The sequence below is a fragment of the Crassostrea angulata genome, chromosome 5, assembly GCF_025612915.1.
Source record: "Crassostrea angulata isolate pt1a10 chromosome 5, ASM2561291v2, whole genome shotgun sequence".
In the NCBI taxonomy this organism is placed as follows: Eukaryota; Metazoa; Mollusca; class Bivalvia; order Ostreida; family Ostreidae; genus Magallana; species Magallana angulata.
Window position 1 is genome coordinate 46,510,029 of NC_069115.1, and position 20,924 is coordinate 46,530,952.

The 20,924-nt window shown below is 33.2% G+C and overlaps 1 protein-coding gene and 2 long non-coding RNA genes across 3 annotated transcripts; all 3 read left to right on the forward strand.

Annotated features, from left to right (window-relative positions):
* The first annotated feature begins 1,753 nt into the window (after positions 1-1,753).
* On the forward strand, positions 1,754-6,025 carry LOC128182932 (uncharacterized). The gene is made up of 2 exons (XR_008243486.1): positions 1,754-2,165; positions 5,724-6,025. It is a non-coding gene; the product is annotated as an uncharacterized LOC128182932 (long non-coding RNA).
* A 3,450-nt stretch (positions 6,026-9,475) lies between these two features.
* Positions 9,476-18,767, forward strand: LOC128182935 (uncharacterized). The gene is made up of 3 exons (XR_008243489.1): positions 9,476-10,191; positions 15,741-16,209; positions 18,469-18,767. It is a non-coding gene; the product is annotated as an uncharacterized LOC128182935 (long non-coding RNA).
* LOC128182931 (uncharacterized) lies at positions 10,179-15,618 on the forward strand. The gene is made up of 9 exons (XM_052851714.1): positions 10,179-10,591; positions 10,701-10,910; positions 11,039-11,210; positions 11,374-11,453; positions 11,629-11,837; positions 11,932-12,202; positions 12,332-12,403; positions 13,634-13,762; positions 13,857-15,618. The coding sequence occupies exons 1-9, from the start codon at positions 10,345-10,347 to the stop codon at positions 14,621-14,623; spliced, it is 2,157 nt and encodes a 718-aa protein (XP_052707674.1). The 5' UTR covers positions 10,179-10,344; the 3' UTR covers positions 14,624-15,618.
* Positions 18,768-20,924: the final 2,157 nt, after the last annotated feature.

Consider the following 20,924-nt stretch of genomic DNA (forward strand, 5'->3'; position numbering starts at 1 on the left):
TTTGCTCTAGTTATTATTATACTTTTTCTTTTTTTTCTGACTTCTTTTCGGCTTCATAACTCAAAAAGTTTTAGACCGATTTTTATGAAACTTTCAGAGATAATGTGAAATCATAATGGCTCAAAGATATTTAAGTTTCTATAGCAACGTCACTTCCGTTTTTACGTTACGTCATTTTTAAAAATTTCAAAAAGTCATTTTGTCCGCGGCTTTTTTCAAAAACGATTCAAGATAGAAAGTTGAATTTTTTTGAGCTAAGATATTGATCGTTTTGCCTCTGTAATAAGGCTGGAAATGAAAATCCGTCACTTCCGGTCGAAACCGGAAGTAAATCAAATTTTTCGAAAATTTGAATTTTTTGATCGAATAAAAAACGTATATGTATTTTGTAGAGCTTATTAGGTTGAATCTAACACTGAAAACTGTTTATTAATCGGATGATTCATTACAGAGATATTGGGGTTTAAAAATTGATTTTTCCGGAAATTTTGTTAAGAAGTTAAAAGTTAAATTAACTCGTACCAAAAATAATAGTTAAGTCGTACTTGAACACATTCGGATTTTTTTGTTAAGTCGTTCTTGAAATCGAAAAGGTTTTTGTTAATTCGTACTTAAAATAATTCGGGTTTTGTTAAGTCGTACCAGGAATAATTCGATTTTTTCCATCTTTTTATTTAATTTACTCTTGTTATTGGTTTAAGTGCTCTGCTTCTTACAGGAACTTCAAGCTTTGCTTCCTACATTAACGGAAGACCCACTCGTTGCTTTGCAACGAGCTTTGCTCTAGTTATTATTATTATTAGGGTCTTCCGTCTTCAGCGGAAGACCCTTCTATTATTGTAATGTTTCTTTTTCAGGTTTTTTAGGGTTTTCCGTTTTTCAACGGAAAACCCTTCTGTTATTCTACTGTTTCTTATTAGGGTTTTCCGTTTTTCAACGGAAAACCCTTCTGTTATTCTACTGTTTCTTATTATTATTTTTTTTTTTTATCCGCAAATTTTGTGTAGGCCATTTCTCGTACATTTGTTGTCTGATTGTTATGAAACTTTCAGGGTATGTAGACAATGTTAATATCTAGGGACGTTTTTTTCAAATTTTTAAAATTCACTTCCGGTTATGAGTTATTGCCCTTTAATTGAAAATTGGGGGGTCTTTTGTCCAGAGTTGATCTCGGGAACTACAAAAGATAGTTGCATGAAATTTAGCAGAATTGTTGGTAACATTTTATAGTTTTGCTGGCATGAAAATTTTGGCAAAATGGTTTTTAGTTTTTAAGCTATTTGCCGGTAAAGTTTAAGGTTTTGGGGGGTCTGAAATTTTGTTGCTTTTTGTATAATAACCTTTAAACTAAAAATAATTTGTTAATACATATAGAACAAAAGTTGTTAAGAATAACGAGAGCTTCCATTTAAAATTAAGAAAAAAGGGCTGGCCCCTATAATTAGGGGTCAGCAGCTCATACACGTATTTTTCTGATAGCAAAAATCGTTATCATTTTATGAAAAAAAATTAATTCAGTTATTGTTAATATATTAAATAATGTCATTTGGTGTCAAATTAAAAAAGTTCTGTGCCCTATTTTTTTTCAAATTTCATAAAACAAATATGTGTGAATCGTACATGAACGAGTTAATTTGTCTACATAGACACACAAGCGAACAAATGCCGTTTTAAGGCCCAGGCATTTACTGCATTACATTGTGTTGCGTCTTAGATAAATTGTTGTGATTCAATTTCATTTTTTTTTCATCTAGGCTCTATCATTTTTAAATTCAACTACTTATTTAACACGTTCTAATCGGCCACGCAGAACAAATGTTTGCAATGTTTGTCGCGGACCCGCGAATGTAAACAGTAACGAACGGCATTGTAGAAAAGAGAGAGCGTAATGCAGAAGATAAGTTGTGCATTTTTCGGTGTACACATGCATTTTCAAGTTACTGTGAAACATATGAACATGCACAGGGAACAATACTACATATTTGTATAAGGAGGGATATATTCTCGTGTGAATCGTTTACGAGGAAATTCTGACAGCCACACTTCTGTCGACCATGTCGACGGATGTTTATGTTTCCATTGATCAGCCGTTGATAAGCTACGAGTAATAAAGGGGAAAAGATGGACATTAAAGTGTGTGATCTATGTGGATGTTACTGAAGAAGGTGAGGCTTTTTATTCCTTTTAAAGTTTCTTGTCTATAGTGGTTAAAATGTCGGCATGTTAACTGGTTAACATTTAGTCTATAGATGTACATGTAAGTACGTGCACACTGTCACTGATGTATGTTATTTTTCTAGTCCAGACAATATAAATCCTTTTAACAGAATTGAATCCCAAATGTTGTACCTTTCACTTGTTTTTTTCTCCTTTTTTACCAGAATTTTGTGTAAATTAAAATTCAATTTATTGACAAAATCCACATGTGGCGAAAGTCATACATACAGTATACAAATATACATGTAGTTGGTACTGTACATAGATTTTCTTATGTTATGTCCATCGCGTATGAATTTACAAATATATCTTGATGATTTAACATCTGCTGGGTTAAGAATTTTATAAGAATTACAGAGTTAGATGTTTTGTTATGGTGTGGGTGTTTAATGTTTACTAACGTGTAATTTTTACATTGTTTACTGGATGTTTAGACTTGCTCGAGGTTCATTGGTGACTAGCTAGCTGGAAAGGATGACCGAATTTATCTATTTAAAAAAAAATCAGATTGTGAATTTTCAACTCAAAATTCAAAGCAGGGTCTAATTAGAAACATATGATCATATTCTTGTGCGGAAGACTCCAAATGTAGACATAAATACCCTGTAGACATACATGTAACATCAAGTAAATAAAATTGTTTACTTCAGACTTCAGAGTTAAAACATGACTAAAAAGTCTTTAATATTTTTATGATGCCGATCAATGTATCATTAGAGAGGTTTAGCAGACCAACGGGTACCCGGTACATGTACTTGTACATGTAGTTTACAAGTTAGAACTATGCGTACCACTCTACCAGTTCACATAATTTATCTTGTTTAGCAGTTTTGATATGTACTTGAATTGTCCTTGTTAATGTTTAAAATGTAATTTTTCATTTATATTCTCTTTTTTTAATCTGACTACTGGCAGTACTGGCATGCCAGCAGTTCTTGTCAAGGACCATTTCTCGCTGGTGCAATGTTACATCATATTTTCGTATATAATTTTATGTGTTGATAAAATGACGTAACAATGCACTGATGAAAAATGGTACTCAACGATAACTGATCGCACGCCAATATTGATTAATTACAGACAAAAACTGAAGGTTGCAAGTGTTATTTTTTTATTGAACACCATTGTTTAAAATAACTTTTTATATATGTGACGGTCAGACCGGTTTAAATACCAGTGTTCAGTTGGTAGAGCACCTGACTAGAGATTCAGGGGGCCCAGGTTTAATTCCTGGTTTGGTCCTTCATTATTTCTCCCATCCTGTTACAACATTAAGGCTTGGACGTTTCTGTACTTAGCCGATTCGGTACATATCACTATACATGAGATGCGATACGATACATATCACGATACATTGCAACTAAATGAAAACATTAATAAGGGTTAAAAATTTATTCAATCTGTCGATGTATTACCGCATGTCCAAAGTTATTTTGATATATTTAAAATGAGCGTTGCACAATTTACAAATTACTTAAGTCTCATATACACTACTTTTTCATTAACAAGTAATCCAAAAGTTGTCCACACTCCAGATTTAGCTTCCTAACAGGTTTGACAACTTTACGAGGTTTTCCGCCATCTTTGTACTTTCATATTAGGCGCGCAGACTAAAAATAGCCGATATATGAAGCTCAGATATTTTTGGAAAATAAAAAAAAGACCGCATAGGTATCGTAATGTATTAATGGTAAATGTAACAATCCAAATATCGTCAAAATAAATACCGTGATGCACCAGTGCATCGGTGGATCGTTCCATCCCTATACAATATTGGTGTTGTAACCAACCCCTGGAACTGACAGGTTAACTCCTGCCAGGGGAAGAGCCAGGGGTGATCTTTGAGGGTGAAGATCATTTAAGGGGGGGGGGATGTGACGGTCAGACTGGTTTGAATACCGGTGCCAGATACATGTAGCTCAGTTGGTAGAGCACTTGACTAGAGATTCAGAGGGCAAGGTTCGAATCCCAGTCTGTTCTGTCATTATTTCTCCCATCTTGTACTTATATATCAGATCTATTCAAGTCAGTGTCAGCTACATTATGCATAAACAATTTTACCCGCTCCTAAACCACGAACTTTCTTATAAGTGGATTCAGCTTACCGCTGATTGGCTGCTGTTGCAGCAGACTTATAATATATGCACGCACAAAACACAATGAACTTATCAGAGAATGAAAAATTCGAGTTACTTTCAACTGTTGGAATTTGGGTATTTTTTAAAAATGTATACTTGTGACAAAACATTTAAGAAATAAACAACGTTATTTAGTGAACATGGCGTTATGAATAGCAATTGCTCTGTTGGCATATTCCATGATGCGCGCTAGCGCATCATGGAAAATATGCCAGCAGAGCAGTTGCTATTCATAACGCCATGTTCACTAAATAATCGTTGTTTATTACTTATATTTGCATTTTACCACTCGCAAATACCCTGTATTAGCCTAGACCTTGACATTTAGCTATTACATCAAAAGTAAACATTCAGACTGTAATGTATCTTTTTAATTCACATAGATTTGTTAACAGAATCAATGATATGTTATAACAGTAATTCCTTTAAATTGTTATCAAAAACATGTTTTAATATTACATGTAAATGCATCAATTTTAATGGAGATGGAGAAAAACACATGATGTATCGTATAGTAGTATAAATCTATAACGTCATGGAAAAGTATATATAACGTTACACCTTTATGACGTCATAGTATACTGACAGAGCAATTGCGATTATAGAGATATAATTGCAGCTCCTCCGTATGGGCTTACAGTGGGAAAGAACAATGGAAATGCAAATATATGATTATGTGGTACATACAGCTGTAGCTTTATGAAGAAAATTTGGGTTAGACATATATATCTACCATGCAAGTAAATGATATTTACTAAAACTTCCAATTTATGACGCACAAAATATACGCTACTTTTATAAAGATTGACATACATGTAATGTAACACATTCTGTGAAAAATAATCTATTAAAAATTCTCCATTAAGTTTACTCATACATGTTTTATGCTTATTACACATAGTATTGTTTTTAAAAAATGTAATTTAAAAGAAAAGAAACCAAAACCCTCGCCAAATTTATTTGCAAAATAAAAACCCGGTAGAATTGATAAAACATGGTATACCAGAAGGAAATACATGTACTTTGACGCTGTTCAGATGGGTAATATTCCTTTGTAATTTTCGAATTGAAATGTTTGACTGTTGCACTACAAGAAATAAACTCTAGCTCTCTCTCTCTCTCAAACTCTCTCTCAATCTAATAAGTGTCTATACCTAAGAATTTTTTTAAATATTATATTATGACTTGATATGCAAATTTTTGATCTTGTACTGCCTAAATGTTATGTCATGTATTGGGATATGTAATACTTATTACACTGCATGGTCAGTGTATTTTTACCAGAAATAATATGCATATGTTAATGTAAACACAGCTATTACTAGAACATGTATGTAAACACAGCTAATTATTTATTTTTTATTTCAGCTCAAAACGGACTCTTGTTCCGACATGGCACCACATTGCTTTTACCTGTTGATTCTTGTGGGTCAGCTCTTGAGATTAACCTGTCACCTCTATCCACATGCATATTGCTTGTGTTCTACAGACTTTTTACCGGTAATTCAAATTAAATCGGATAATGCATGAACAATAATGGAACTTTATGAAAGCATCATCCCATGTTGTGGTTTGTGTTTGATAAGAAATTATGAAAAACAAAATTAAGGCTATTTAAAGAAATTCATAATTGTTGTGAAAATTTGTTTTTCAATAAAAGTATGCAATTATGTTTCCTTTATTTTTTATTTTATAAAGGTATTTAGATGTGTTTACATAATTGAACCCCACCCCCCCCCCCCCCCCCACCCCATCCAATTGTCTGCATTAAGATTACATGTAGGATATGTAAATGTACATTTGACTTTGAAATAATAACTGCTGTGATAATTACTTTTGAAATGAACATGAAACAACCTATTTCTACCTTTCTAAGGTATATATGCATAAAAAAAGGAGAAAAACATGTCAAATTTTGAACATTTTTCATGTCTCCAGCTACCTGGGTGTTTGAATTTTATTTTAATTTAAGGCAGATGTCTAACTTGTAGGTTGTATCTTACTGTTTTAGCATGGTTAGAAGGAGACTAGAAATCAAAATAGATTAGATATTCACTAAATATGATTGTTAGCTTACTTTTTTTCATAAAAACAAGAAATCACAAGCAGGACAGCTGTCTATTTGTTAATTAAAATGGTGTAAATCATAAAATAAACAAATAATTAGGATCAAATTTTAGAATCATTGATGATTGTTTTCAAATATGTGTGAGAAATGACTCAAGGAAATTGCCATAAGTTTCATAAAATTAGGTAAAACATTTTTAACCATGACTTTTTATGAAAATCAAAAGATGGGGGGGGGGGTATACATGTAAGGATATTTCTAAGTGATGTGAAGCTTTTATCATGATTATATAATGTAGATGCATGTTGTATTGAATAAGGTTTCTTTTCAAAGGTGGTTGAACAACAATTGACCTCTAAAAGGTCAGGTAAAGATGTTTTACTATGGAGAACCCTGTAAATCTATGTTTACTAATGGAAATTGGAAATGGGGGGTTCACTTAAATGGCCATATTTTTATTAAACCTCAATGGAATTTGCAATATGTGGTATTCTTTTTCTCAGAATTGCATTAGCTTTCTTATTCTAAGACAAACCGTCTTTTCATAAAATGTTAGTGTACTAAGTTAAAGGTACAAGGAACAGTTTTGGATAAAGAACCGTCAATATTTTTGTAAAATTGATAGTGACTGTACTTGAAGATTTACCAGTGTTGCGTAGATTCATGAAATGAATTTTGATGTTTATCAATAGTTAATGGGATGTCTCTTGTTGGAATTGGTAAGGCCTAAAAATAAAAATAGTGTGTTTAGGGTAACACTGATGAAAAAATTAGGTTAGGTAGGTGAAGATTTTTTTTTATTTTATTTATTTTTTTTGCCTGAATCCTAAGAATGTTTGTTTGTTTCATATTTAAAAACGTATTTTTTATTGGAAATAAGATAAAATTTACAGTCGGATAAAATCAGGCATCTAAAAATGGTAGGATCGGGCCATTTTTGTAGGTTAGGTCGGGTTACCTGAAACACACAACTTATTTTTTAGGCCTAAGCAATATATAGGCCCCTAATTTTAAGTACATGAGAAGCAGTAATAAATTGTGAAACTTGCGGCTTTGACTGTTGTGTTGACTTTACACAGTGAAATTGAAGGTTACAATGGGAGGTTATATAACATGAAATGGAGGTGGATGGGATATTATATGCCTATTTAGTATCTACTGGGTATGAGGACAATAGGAAGTTTATTGTCCCCCAAGACAGCAACTATTTCATGAGGCAAAGCCAAGGGAAATAGTTGCTGTGGGGTGGGACAATAAACTTGCTATTGTCCAAATAGTCAGTTAATTGGTATATTATTATTCCGAATAAAACTTTATTTGTCGGCGATGCAGAATTTCTTGATGATAAACAAATTAGAGTTATCAAACTTTGTATTTAATGCGGCGATCTGATTAGGTCAGAGGTGTTCCGAGTTTAAAAAGGAGGGAAATCAAATTCTGCTGATGAATGGTTTTGATGACTGTTCACCATGGGCAGATAGCATGGATACTATTTCAAATTAGATAGAAAAGCATTAGTTTGTGTGGGCGCCTTCTAGTGATCAGTTTGTCAGTCTGTCCATCCGAGATTGCTTGACCGGAGCATAGCTTCTCTCCCCTTGGCCCAATCTGGCTCATACCTCATCCACAGGGTTCCTTTGGGTTAAGGATGTGCAGTGACCTTGAACCATGTTGTTAGGTATAAGGTTAAGGTCATAGTAGAATTACATTTATAAAATCCTTGTCTGGGGCATATCTTCTCTCCCTTTGGTCCAATCTGGCTAATACTCACAGACTGTCTCTATCGTTAATCGATGAGCAGTGACCTTGCATAAAATTTCTAGGTAAAGGGTGAAATATCATATCGGATCATGCAAAAATCCTTTTTTCAGAGCATATATACTTTCTACTAACCCCTATTTGGCTCAGACTTCACATAAGCAGAGCTTTTGAGTAAAGGGTGTGTAGTGACCTTGAACCTATTTTCAAGGTAAACTGTGAAGGTCATAGCAGAATTATATTTAAAAAATCCTTGTCTGGAGTACATCTTATCTCCCTTTGCTCCAAACAGGCTCATACTTCACCCACATGATGCCTTTGATCAAAGGATATGCAATGACCTCGAATGATATTTGTAGATCAAGTGTCAAGGTCATATCAGATCACTCAAAAATCCATATTTTAAGAGCATATATATATTCTCCTTTTAGCCCCTAATTGGCTAATATTTTGCCTAAACAGAGCTTATTGGTTAATGGCATGCAGTGACCTTTAACCATGTCAATGTGAAGGTCATAGCAGATCTTAATAAAATTAGTTTTAGACATAAGATTATTTCCTGGATATGCTTAATCTTGGTCAGATTGAACAAAAATGCCTGTATGTTAGGGGCAATGAAATTGAATTAGAAGTTCTATGCCAGCTGGAAAAATTTCAAGTTATAGGTCAAGGTAAAAGCAAAATTCTCTTAAATAACATCAGCGGGGCCCTTTGAAATGTTCACCATTTCAATGTTGTCTGGTTCATAGTAATTTCAAATAAAAATATTCACAGAGGAATAATAAAATTAAGTAAACTATACATCGATAAGTTTCTGACAATTGATGATGCAACAAGCACATAGTACGAAAGATCAACCCTTTGAAAAGCAGTGTAGAGGAAATGTTGCTCAGATTTATGTTTAAAACAAAATTGATTTTTTACGGAAATTTTAATTTTGCATTCTGGGTTAAAAAATTAGATGTTAGTTCCAGGTAAAGTTAACTTTTACCTGTAATTGAAGTCAAATTTCTTAAGTCGTACTTAAACACACTCGGTCTTGAAATGTTTATGTTTTTTTGTTAATTTGTACTTTAAACCATTCGGATTTTGTTAAGTCGTACCAAGAATCATTCGATTTTTAAAATCTTTTTTGTACTTAAGTTACTTTTGTCATTAGATAAAGAACACTGCTTCTTAGAGGTACTTCTAGCATTACTTTCGACATTTGCGGAAAACCCACTCGTTGCTTTGCAACGAGCTTTGCTCTAGTTAGGGTTTTCCGTTTTTCAACGGAAAACCCTTCTGTTATTCTACTGTTTCTTATTATTATTATTTTTTTTTTCCCGCAAATTTTGTGCACGAGATTTCTCGAACATTTTTTGTCTGATTGCTATGAAACTTTCAGGGTATGTAGATGATATTAATATCTCTAGACGTTTTTTTCAAATTTTTAAAATTCACTTCCGGTTATGAGTTATTGCCCTTTAATTGAAAATTGGGGGGTCTTTTGTCCAGAGTTGATCTCGGGAACTACAGATGATAGATGCATGAAATTTAGCGAAATTGTCGGTAACATTTTATAGTTTTGCTGGCATGAAAATTTTGGTAATTTCTTTGTTAGTTTTTGAGCTATTTGTCGCCAAAGTTTAAGATTTTTTCGGGGCTGAAATTTTGTTGCTTTTTGTATTATAACCTTTAAACTAAAAATATTTTGTTAATACATATAGAACAAAAGTTGTTTAGAATAACGAGAGCTTTCATTTAAAATTAAGAAAAAAGGGCTGGCCCCTATAATTAGGGGTCAGCAGCTCATACACGTATTTTTCTGATAGCAAAAATCGTTATCATTTTATGAAAAAAAAATAATTCAGTTATTGTTAATATATTAAATAATGTCATTTGGTATCAAATTAAACAAGTTCTGTGCTATATTTTTTTTCAAATTTCATAAAACAAATATGTGAGAATCGTACATGAACGAGTTAATATGTCTACATAGACACACAAGCGAACAAATGCCACATTAAAGTAGTCCGAGTATCGCGCTACGTCACACCGACATGTAAAATTAGAGCCGCAATAAACCACACTTTTGTTTTCCGAGATGTGAATTTTTTACGGTTTTGGTTCGACTTTTACTCAGCGTTTTTTATATCCGGTAGTTAGCTGTCGTAACAACAAATGGCGAAGTTTAAGGGGAAATTTTGTAAAAAGGGAAGGGACAAAATAAATGAGGCTTTGGAAAGGGGAAGGGAATCACGATGGAGACAAGAAACCGCCTCAGCTGCTAACGTTGTACCAATTATTAGCTACGATCACGAGTATGCTGCATGTGACATCCCCGATCCAAGTCAGCAAATTGAAATTCCTCTTGATGAAAACTTGAAAGAGGGGGAATGGCGTGTAGGACGAAGAGTTGTAGAACTAGGTAATAACAACAAACCAAAACAGACAATATTTGTGTGGACCATACACCGTAATTTTAGTTTATATGCTATGGAATATTATATCTAATTTGTTGTTAAAAATTAACTTAGGAATCTTGGCAGACGGATTAAAGTCTTGCCAGCTATGCAGTCAGCCCCTCCATCTGAACGATTGCACTGGTGAGAAAAAATTTGGATTAGGACATATGTTGCTGATAAGATGTAACTATTGTCAACTTGTTAATGAGATCCCGACTGGTAGCCGGCATAAAACTATTGCTGGTGGTATTGCTTGGGATGTTAACACAAAGTTGGCAGCAGGTAAGGATAACTTAAAAACTTGGAATGAGACTTTATTTTGATAACAAATAAATAAATCTTAGGGATACATCGGTAAACAAAAGAAAATTGTATTTGATTTTCACAAGAAAATATTATAATGATTGTAGGCATGATAGATGCTGGTCTTGGAGAGATGCATGTGAATAGTTTATTGTCTGCTATGAATATTCCAACTATACCACCCAAGAGCATTAAGTGCAGAGAAAGAGAAATTGTACCTCATCTAGCAGACATGGCAGAGGAGACCTGCAGGAAAAATTTGGAGGAAGAAGTTAGATTGTATGTATATTATTGAGTTAACTTTTTAAGATTTGTTTGAATAAAATATTAGTACTATTTAAAAATCACTGACTGCTGTTATTTAATTTTTCCCTCTATATGCTACCACAGAAACCACATATTTAATATATAACCAGAAAATTTGTATTTGTTACTTTATTAGAAGTGATGGAAATTTAACAGCAAGTTTCGACGGAGCGTGGCAAAAAAGAGGCACAGGCCGTGCTTACAACAGTTTGACAGGTTGAGTACAAATTTTGATTTAGTTATTGTCCCGGTGACAAATGAAAATTTGATTTTTAGAATGGGTTACCTAGTATTGGATGTTTTTTACATCCAATGTTTAATCTATTTGATAATGCAGTGAACCACAGAGGTTTTCTCTTGCATAAGACAGTTTTGGTTAATATTATTATAGGACATGCAACTTTGATTGGAGAGTCCACAAAAAAATGTCTAGGGTTTTCCGTGATGAGTAAACGCTGTAGGATTTGTACAAATGCTAAGAAGAAGGGAGCCCCCCCAAGAAAACATGCATGCTCATGCAACTGGACTGCCTCTGCAAAGTCCATGGAGCCAGCCATGGCATGTGAAATGCTTCAAGACATAATGAATACAGGAAAGCAGGTATTTCTGAAATGAAGAAAACAGTATCACTTTTTGATGTGTATATGATAATGTAAAATGTGGTTTTATTTTTTAAAAAAATGATGAATTGAAGGTCAACACTTTGGTCATGGACAATGATTCTACCACGATTGCGAGGGTCAAAGCCACTGTGGATCCTAACATCAGAAAGAAGTGCGATAGTAATCATACTCGCAAAGGTTTCACAGGCAAGCTAGTTGATATGAGTAACACCTTCAAAGCATTGAAAAATGTTAAAGTTCGGGGTCATGTGGAGAGATGCTTTATGTATTGTGTCAAACAAAATCAAGGAAAATCAACACAGCTTGAAGAAGATCTGCAAAAGATTGTTCCTCATCTGTATGGTATGTATATATATGCATAAACAGATCTATGCTAAGTTTTGAAACATTACATATAAATACATTTTTAGTACATGTATTAAAGTTCATCTTGTTTAGATCTTGACTACAATTTATCAAATTTGATTTCAGGTGAACATGACAAATGTGGGGTATGGTGCAGGAGTGAAAAATCAGGCTACAAGCCAAGGAATTTGCCATATGGTAAGCCTCTGACAGATCAGCCGTTACGTGTTGCCTTGGAAGATCTTTTTAAAGTATATGTTGGAAAAGTCGAGGAATTGGCCACTTTAGGATCCACGCAAACTAATGAAAATTTTAACCATATGGTAGCAAGCAAAGCACCAAAAAGAATGTAAGTTTACTGAAAAAGAATCACAAGTTCAAGTATTCTAGTAAATAATATTTCATACTACATGCTTTAAATACATGTACCGGTATTTGAGATCCACACAATTATGATGACAGGTTTTATGGCGGATCTGAGAGTCTAAAAACAAGAGTTTCTGCCACTGTATGCCAAAAGAATGAGGGTTACAAATATATCACAGAGGTAGAACTGTTAATTGCAGATGCAGTTTAGATTGACAGATTGTTTTAATAACTTTTTTTTTTTTTTTAGAATTACCAGTTGTTTGTTTTATTGTTGTTAATTTTGATTTCATAAATATTCGATGGCCAGATTGTAATACATGTATGAATCTGAACACATACATGTACACTTACATGTTTATATACCGGTATATCTCGTTACCTAGTGCTACCCAAAATTCCTGCTTATAATATTTATGAATGTATTTTGTTCCATGAAAATGTATATTTGCAAACTGGTCATATTGCATAATTTTTCACTTTATTTTTCAGTTGTTCATATATTTGAAATCATAATATTTGTTATTAAATTATTACTAACATATCAAATAATTTCAGAGAGCCTTTTTTTTTAAATCCAGCATTCCATGTAATTTTAAATGAATTTTTGATTTTTACGTTTAATGCATGTATATCGCTAGAAATAATACATGTTCATGACATTTTAACATGTAATGAATAGTTATCCTTAATAAATTTGAACTACGTGTTAATTTCTATGTAATTGAAGTAATTAATAAATAAGTGTCTTTCTGTCTTTTAATTAGCTCAACAAGAGGTGTCAGATGTCTCCCGGAAGATTTACGGTAAAATACACCACAAAACTGGCAAATTCATTAAAAAGGAAGCGATTACTTCAAGCCCAACGCAGTGCCAAACGAAGACGTCTAGAACTGAAGAGTGAAAGGTTATCAAAAGATGCTACTCACTCAGTGCTTGAGGGTAAATAAAATACATGTACCGGTACATGTACTTATTTCACACTGTATGTAATGGCAATTTTTGTAAAGCTAGAGCATTTCATATTATGATTGCATAAAAGTTGTTCCAAATTTTTTTTAGGTGAAACCTACAGCACCAATATTGGATTTGATGAATGTACTGACATAGAGGACATCACCATTCCGTCAAAAGAGTTCTCCGTAGACAGCAGTTCCTTGATAGTTTTTGACCTAGAAACTACAGGATTAGGTTAGTTTGTAGTAACCTTTGTTATGTATGCGTAATTGATATTTGATTACAAATTATTTGGAAGGATAAGTGAACTTTTTACATTATATTGCAGCAAGAACATCAGACATCCTCCAAATCGCTTGTGTGTGTGGGGATAGAGAGTTTAGCGTCTATACAAGACCAACCTGTACTATCAGTATTGGTGCCTCAGCTGCCACAGGATTAACATATTATGGAGGAGTTCTAAAGCTGAAGGGAGAAGCTGTTGATTCGTTAACAATTTTGGAAGGACTTGAACAGTTTATTGCATTTGTTTCGAGTTTTCCAAAAGCAGTTTTGATTGGACATAATATCATAAGTTTTGACATCCCTGTGCTTATGCATAATCTTTTCAAGCACAACCTACTTGAGAAATTTCAAGATGTTATTTTTGGATTTGTTGATACTCTCAAGTTGTCCAAAAGGATTTATCCAAAAGCAGAAATGGGTAATTACAGGCAAGAAAACCTTGTCCAGAAACTTCTGGGAGAAACATACAATGCGCACAATGCAGCTTCAGACGTAGAAGTTCTCCAAAGACTTTTTCACGAAAAACTTAAAGTTAACTGTAATGGTGAAGATCTTGTTAGACCGTCTTATTACAGCTGCAAGTCATCGTTAGAACCTCTTGTTAAGATGAAAGTTATTTCTGCAGCAACTATGAGTAAGCTAGTGGGACTTTCCTTGAATTTAGCCAAGCTTAAAATTATTCACAAGCGTGACCCCAATAATGGCATAAGAAATGTTTTCAGTGACCCAATTGCTAATTCAAGAAGATGCAAGGTGTCAAAATCAAAAGCAGTTATTGAGAAAGTTGTGCAATATCTTTCAAACATCTGAAATGCTTTTAGGCATTTTGTACACTGAAGCTTATTAGAAATTTTGTTTTACACTTGTTTTTGTCAAGGTGTCAATCAAATACAAGAATGTAAAATTTTTAAAGTGAACTGTGCAATTTTTTATCGCTTCTAGATATTATGGTTGAATCAAAAGCTTTTCTGCAGCTTGTATGAAGGCAGTTCATTGTAAGTGGTATTGAATTAAGATCATGTAAATTTTTGTGACTAAACATGCACTCATTTGCTTTGACCTGTTGGTATAAAATGCATATGGTAATGAGAAAATATTCATTTAATTTTCTTGTGGTATTTACCATGTTCCATTTGCATGATGAATTATTAAGGCATTGTATTTCATTATGTACAACATGTAATTTATATTGTATTATATGTGTTGCACAATCGCTAAAATAACATACCCTGAAAAGTCATTAAAATATTGTTAATTGAGAAATTGCAAAGTTTTATTTCATTCTATCTATTTTTAAACTTAAAGTAATTGTGAAAACTTGTAAACATTTTAAATAAACTCAGATTTCATGTACATTGGAAGAAATGATATTTCATGATTTTTGGAAGAAAAAAAATTTGGGGGGTATACTTGTTATATAGTCTATAACACAAAAAGTAACATGTCAACATATATTTTTTTTAAGAAAATTTCTTTTCTAAGATGCTAATCTGTGAAATAAAATCAATTAATTTCACTTTGAGTCCATAAAACTTGAAATATAACCCGAATTTATCTCTGCAATGTAAAATTTTGCAATTTATTTTGACAAATTTTGCCTCATATATGACACATTAGAAGAAAATTTATCAACAGTTTTCCAAAAAATGATTATATATGATTAAATGAAATGTATATGTTCCATTCTGCATATGAGACTTCATTTGTTATGGAATAAATAATAATTCACAAGAGGAAATTGAGAATATATATTTTTTCAAGAATGTCAAAACATTGGTGCAATGGATGACATCCAATAACAAAAAAATAAGCATGTGGACCTATCTTTTTTTTTTCATTTATCAGTTTCTAGGATGCATGACTATCATTTAAAACCAAGTTTACAAAGTTTGAGCCCATTTAGTGCCGAGTATAGGACTACCTTAAGGCCCAGGCATTTACTGCATTACGTTGTGTTGCGTCTTAGATAAATTGTTGTGATTCAATTTCATTTTTTTCATCTATATCATTTATGAATTCAATGAACACACATTATTTAAACGTTCTATGTGCCACTATTTGTCGGGGCGCCCCTGTTTGTAACCCCCGCGCGCGCGCGCCGAATGTAAACAGTAACGAACGGCATTGTAGAAAAGAGAGAGCCGTAATGCAGAAGAGAAGTTGTGTATTCTTTCGGTGTACACATGCATTTTCAATTTGCTGTGAAACATATGAACATGCACAGGGAACAATACTACATATTTGTTTAAGGAGGATATTTTTCTCGTGTGAATCGTTTACGAGGAAATTCTGATAGCCACACTTCTGTCGACGATCAGCCGTTGATAAGCTACGAGTAATAAAGGAGAAAAGATGGACATTAAAGTGTGTGATTTATGTGGATGTTACTGAAGAAGGTGAGGCTTTTACTCCTTTTAAAGTTTCTTGTTAACTGGTTAAAATTTAGTATATAGTATAGATGTACGTGTAAGTACGTGCACACAGTTAGATGTTTTTGTTATGGTGTGGGTGTTTGTTTACTAACGTGTAATTTTTACATGTTTCATGGGTGTTTAGACTCGCTCGAGGTTCATGGGGGACTGGAAAGGGTAACTGAATTTATCTAATAGATTGTGAATTTTCAACTCAAAATTCAAAGCAGGGTCTAACTAGAAACATATCATATATTCTTGTGCAGAAGACTCCAAATGTAGTCATGAATACCCTGTAGACATAACTTCAAGTAAATAAAATTGTATACTTCAGACTTCAGAGTTAAAACATGACTTTAATATCTTTATGATGCCGATCATTGTATCATTAAAGAGGTTAAGCAGACCAACAGGTAACCGGTACATGTACTTGTACATGTAGGTTACAAGTTAGAACTATGCCTACCATTCTACCAGTTCACATAATTTTTCTTGTTTAGCAGTTATGATGTGTACTTAAATTGTCCTTGTTAATGTTTTAAATGTAATTTTTTATTCTCTTTTTTTAATCTGTCTACTGGCAGTACTGGCGTGCGAGCAGTTCTCGCCAAGGACCATTTCTCGCTGGTGCACTGTTACATCATATTTTCGTATATAATTTTATGTGTTGATAAAATGACGTAACAATGCACTGGTGAGAAATGGTCCTCGGCGAGAACTGATCGCACGCCAATATTGATTAATTACAGACAAAAACTGAAGGTTGCGAGTGTTATTTTTTATTGAACAACATCGTTTAAAATAATTCTTTATATATGTGACGATCAGACCGGTTTGAATACCAGTGCCAGATAGCTCAGTTGGTAGAGCACCTGACTAGAGATTCAGGGGGCCCAGGTTCAAATCCCGGTTTGGTCCTTCATTATTTCTCCCATCCTGTTACAATATTTGTGTTGTGACCAACCCCTGGAACTAACAGGTTAACTCGATCCTGCCAGGGATGATCTTCGAGGGTGAAGATCATTTAAGGGGGAGGAATGTGACGGTCAGACTAGTTTGAATACCGGTGCCAGATACATGTAGCTCAGTTGGTAGAGCACTTGACTAGAGATTCAGAGGGCCAGGTTCGAATCCCACTTTGTTCCGTCGTTATTTCTCCCATCTTTTACATATACATGTATATCAGATATATGACAGATGACTAAGGTCATCACATGTTTTGCAAGATGCAATAAGTGTTGAAAACCTTTACTTTACAACAGAATACATTTAAGTGAATATTTGTTTCTTGTTATTATTTGGTGTGGTTTTCTTGACAGTGTCGCATAAACATGCAATTTACCCGCTCCTAAAACACAAACTTTCTTTTTGTGGATTCAGCTTACCGCTGATTGGCTGCTGTTGCAGCAGACAAATAAGATATGCACGCACAAAACACAATGAACTTATCAGAGAATGAGTTGAGTTTATTTAAACTGTTGGAATTTGGGTATTTTTTTTAAAAATGTATACTTGTGACAAAACATATATGTGGTACATACAGCTGTAGCTTTATGAAGAAAATTTTGGTTACACCATATATACCTATCATGCAAGTAAATGATATTTACAAAAAACTTGCAATTTATGGCGCACGAAACATACGCTAGTTTTATAAAGATTGACATACATGTAATGTACCACATTCTTTGAAAAATAATCTATTAAAAATTCTTCATTAAGTTTACTCATACATGTTTTATGCTTATTACACGTAGTATTGTTTTTAAAACATGTAATTTATAAGAAAATAAACAAAAACCCTCGCTAAATTTATTTGCAAAAAAAAAAATACACAGTAGAATTGATAAAAAATGGTATACCAGAAGCTAATACCAGTACATGTACTTTGACGCTGTTCGTTGGATAATATTCGTTTGTAATTTACGAATTGAAATATTGACTGTTGCACTACAAGTACGGTATTAAATAAACTCTCTCTCTCTCTCAAACTCTCTTTCTTTCTCAATTTGATAAGTGTTTATACCTATGAAAATTTTTTAATATTATATTATGACTTGATATGCAAATTTTTGATCTTGTACTGCCTAAATGTTATGTCATGTATTGGGATATGTCATATACTTATTACACTGCATGGTCAGTGTATTTTTTACAGAAATACTATGCATATGTTAATGTAAACACAGCTATTACTAGTACATGTATGTAAACACAGCTAATTATTTTTTTTATTTATTTCAGCTCAAAACAGACTCTTGTTACCACATGGCTTTTACCGGTACCTGTTGATTCTTGTGGGTCAGCTCCTGAGATTAACCTGTCACCTCTATCCACATGCATATTCCTTGTGTTCTACAGACTATTTACCGGTAATTCAAATTAAATCCGATAATGCATGAACAATAATGGAACTTGAAGAAAGCATCATGCCATGTTGTGGTTTGTGTTTGATAAGAAATTATGAAAACAAAATTAAGGCTGTTTAAAGAAATTCATAATTGCTGTGAAGATTTGTTTTTCAATAAAAGTATACAATTATGTTTCCTTTATTTTTTATTTCATAAAGATATTTAGATGTGTTTACATAATTGAACCCCCCCCCCTCTATTTGATTGTCTGCATTAAGATTACATGTAGGATATGTAAATGTACATTTGACTTTGAAATAACATCTCCTATGATAATTACTTTTGAAATGAATAAGAAACAACCTATTTCTACCTTTCTAAGGTATATATGCATAAAAAAGTAGAAAAACATGTCAAATTTGAACATTTTTCATTGAAATCAACTCTGTCTCCAGCTACCTGGGTGTGTTTGAATTTAATTCTAATTTAAGGCAGATGTCTAACTTGTAGGTTGTAACTTACTGTTTTAGCATGGTTAGAAGAAGACTAGAAATCAGAATAGATTAGATAATGATATTCACTAAATATGATTGTTAGCTTACTTTTTTCATGAAAACAAGAAATCACAAGCAGGACAGCTGTCTATTTGTTAATTAAAATGGTACAAATCATACAATAAACAAATAAAGATCAAATTTTAGAATCATTGATGATTGTTTTCAAATATGTGTGAGAAATGACTCAAGGAAATTGCCACACGTTTCATAAAATTAGATAAAACATTTCAAACCATGACTTTTTATGAAAATCAAAAGATTAGGGGGGTGGGGGGTATACATGTAAGGGTATTTCTAAGTGATGTGAAGCTTTTATCATGATTATATCATGTAGGCATATGTTGTATTGAATAAGGTTTCTTTTTAAAGGTGGTTGAACAAAAGTTGACCTCTAAAAGGTCAGGTAAAGATGTTTTACTATGGAGAACCCTGTAAATCTGTGTTTACTAAAGGAAATTGGAAATGGTGGGTTCACTTAAATGGCCATATTTTTATTAAACCTCAATGGAATTGGCAATATGTGGTATTCTTTTTCTCAGAATTGCATTAGCTTTCTTATTCTAAGACAAACCGTCTTTTCATAAAAATGTTAGTGTACTAAGTAAAAGATACAAGGAACAGTTTCGGATAAAGTACCGTCAATATTTTTGTAAAATTGAGAGTGACTGTACTTGAAGGTTTATCATTGTTGCGTAGATTCATGAAATGAATTTTAATGATTATCAATAGTTAGAGGGATGTCTCTTGTTGGAATTGGTAAGCAATATTAAGGCCCCTAATTTTAAGTACATGAGAAGCAGAAATAAATTGTGAAACTTGCGGCTATGACAGATATGTTGACTTTTCAGTGAAATTGAAGGTTACAAACGGGAGGTTATATAACATGAAATGTAGGTGGATGGGATATTATATGCCTATTTAGTATTTACTGGGTATGAGGACAATAGCAAGTTTATTGTCCCCCAAGACAGCAACTATTTAATGAGGCAAAGCCAAGGGAAATAGTTGCTGTGGAATGGGACAATAAACTTGCTATTGTCCGAATAGTCAGTTAATTGGTATTTTATTATACAGAAGAAAACTTTATTTGTCAGCGATGCAGAATTTCTTGATGATAAACAAATTAGATTTAAATCAAACTTTGTATTTAATGCGGCGATCTTATTAGGTCAGAGGTGTTCCGAGTTTAAGGTGATATGGGACACTTCCATGTTGTGACGTATTGTTTATCGAAATAAACAATAAAATAAAGTGTAATTATATAAGTACATGTAGTTTCTTTTCAAAAATGGTCACCTAACTCCTTAGCACAGTGGGTTAGAGGGTTTACTAGGAACCTGTAAGTCATGAGTTCGAATCCCGCTGGGGTTTTTACAATTTTTACCTTTTCAAATATTTTTAAAAGCTATTTTTTGGTTAAATATTGTAAAATTTGAAAACTCTAAACCGGTGAAAAGTTTTCAATTATATAGTACTTTAATCCACATTAATATCGACAGATGTCCCATACCACCTTAAAAAGGAGGGAAATCAAATTCTGCTGATGAATGGTTTTGATGACTATTCACCATGGGCAGATAGCATGGATACTATTTTAAATTAGATAAAAAGGCATGTTTATGCAGGCGCCTTCTAGTGATCAATTTGTCCGTCTGTCCATCCAAGATGGCTTGACAGGAGCATAGCTTCTCTCCCCTTGGCCCAATCTGGCTCATACCTCATCCACAGGGTTCCTTTGGTTGAAGGATGTTCAGTGACCTTGAACCATGTTTTTAGGTATAAGGTTAAGGTC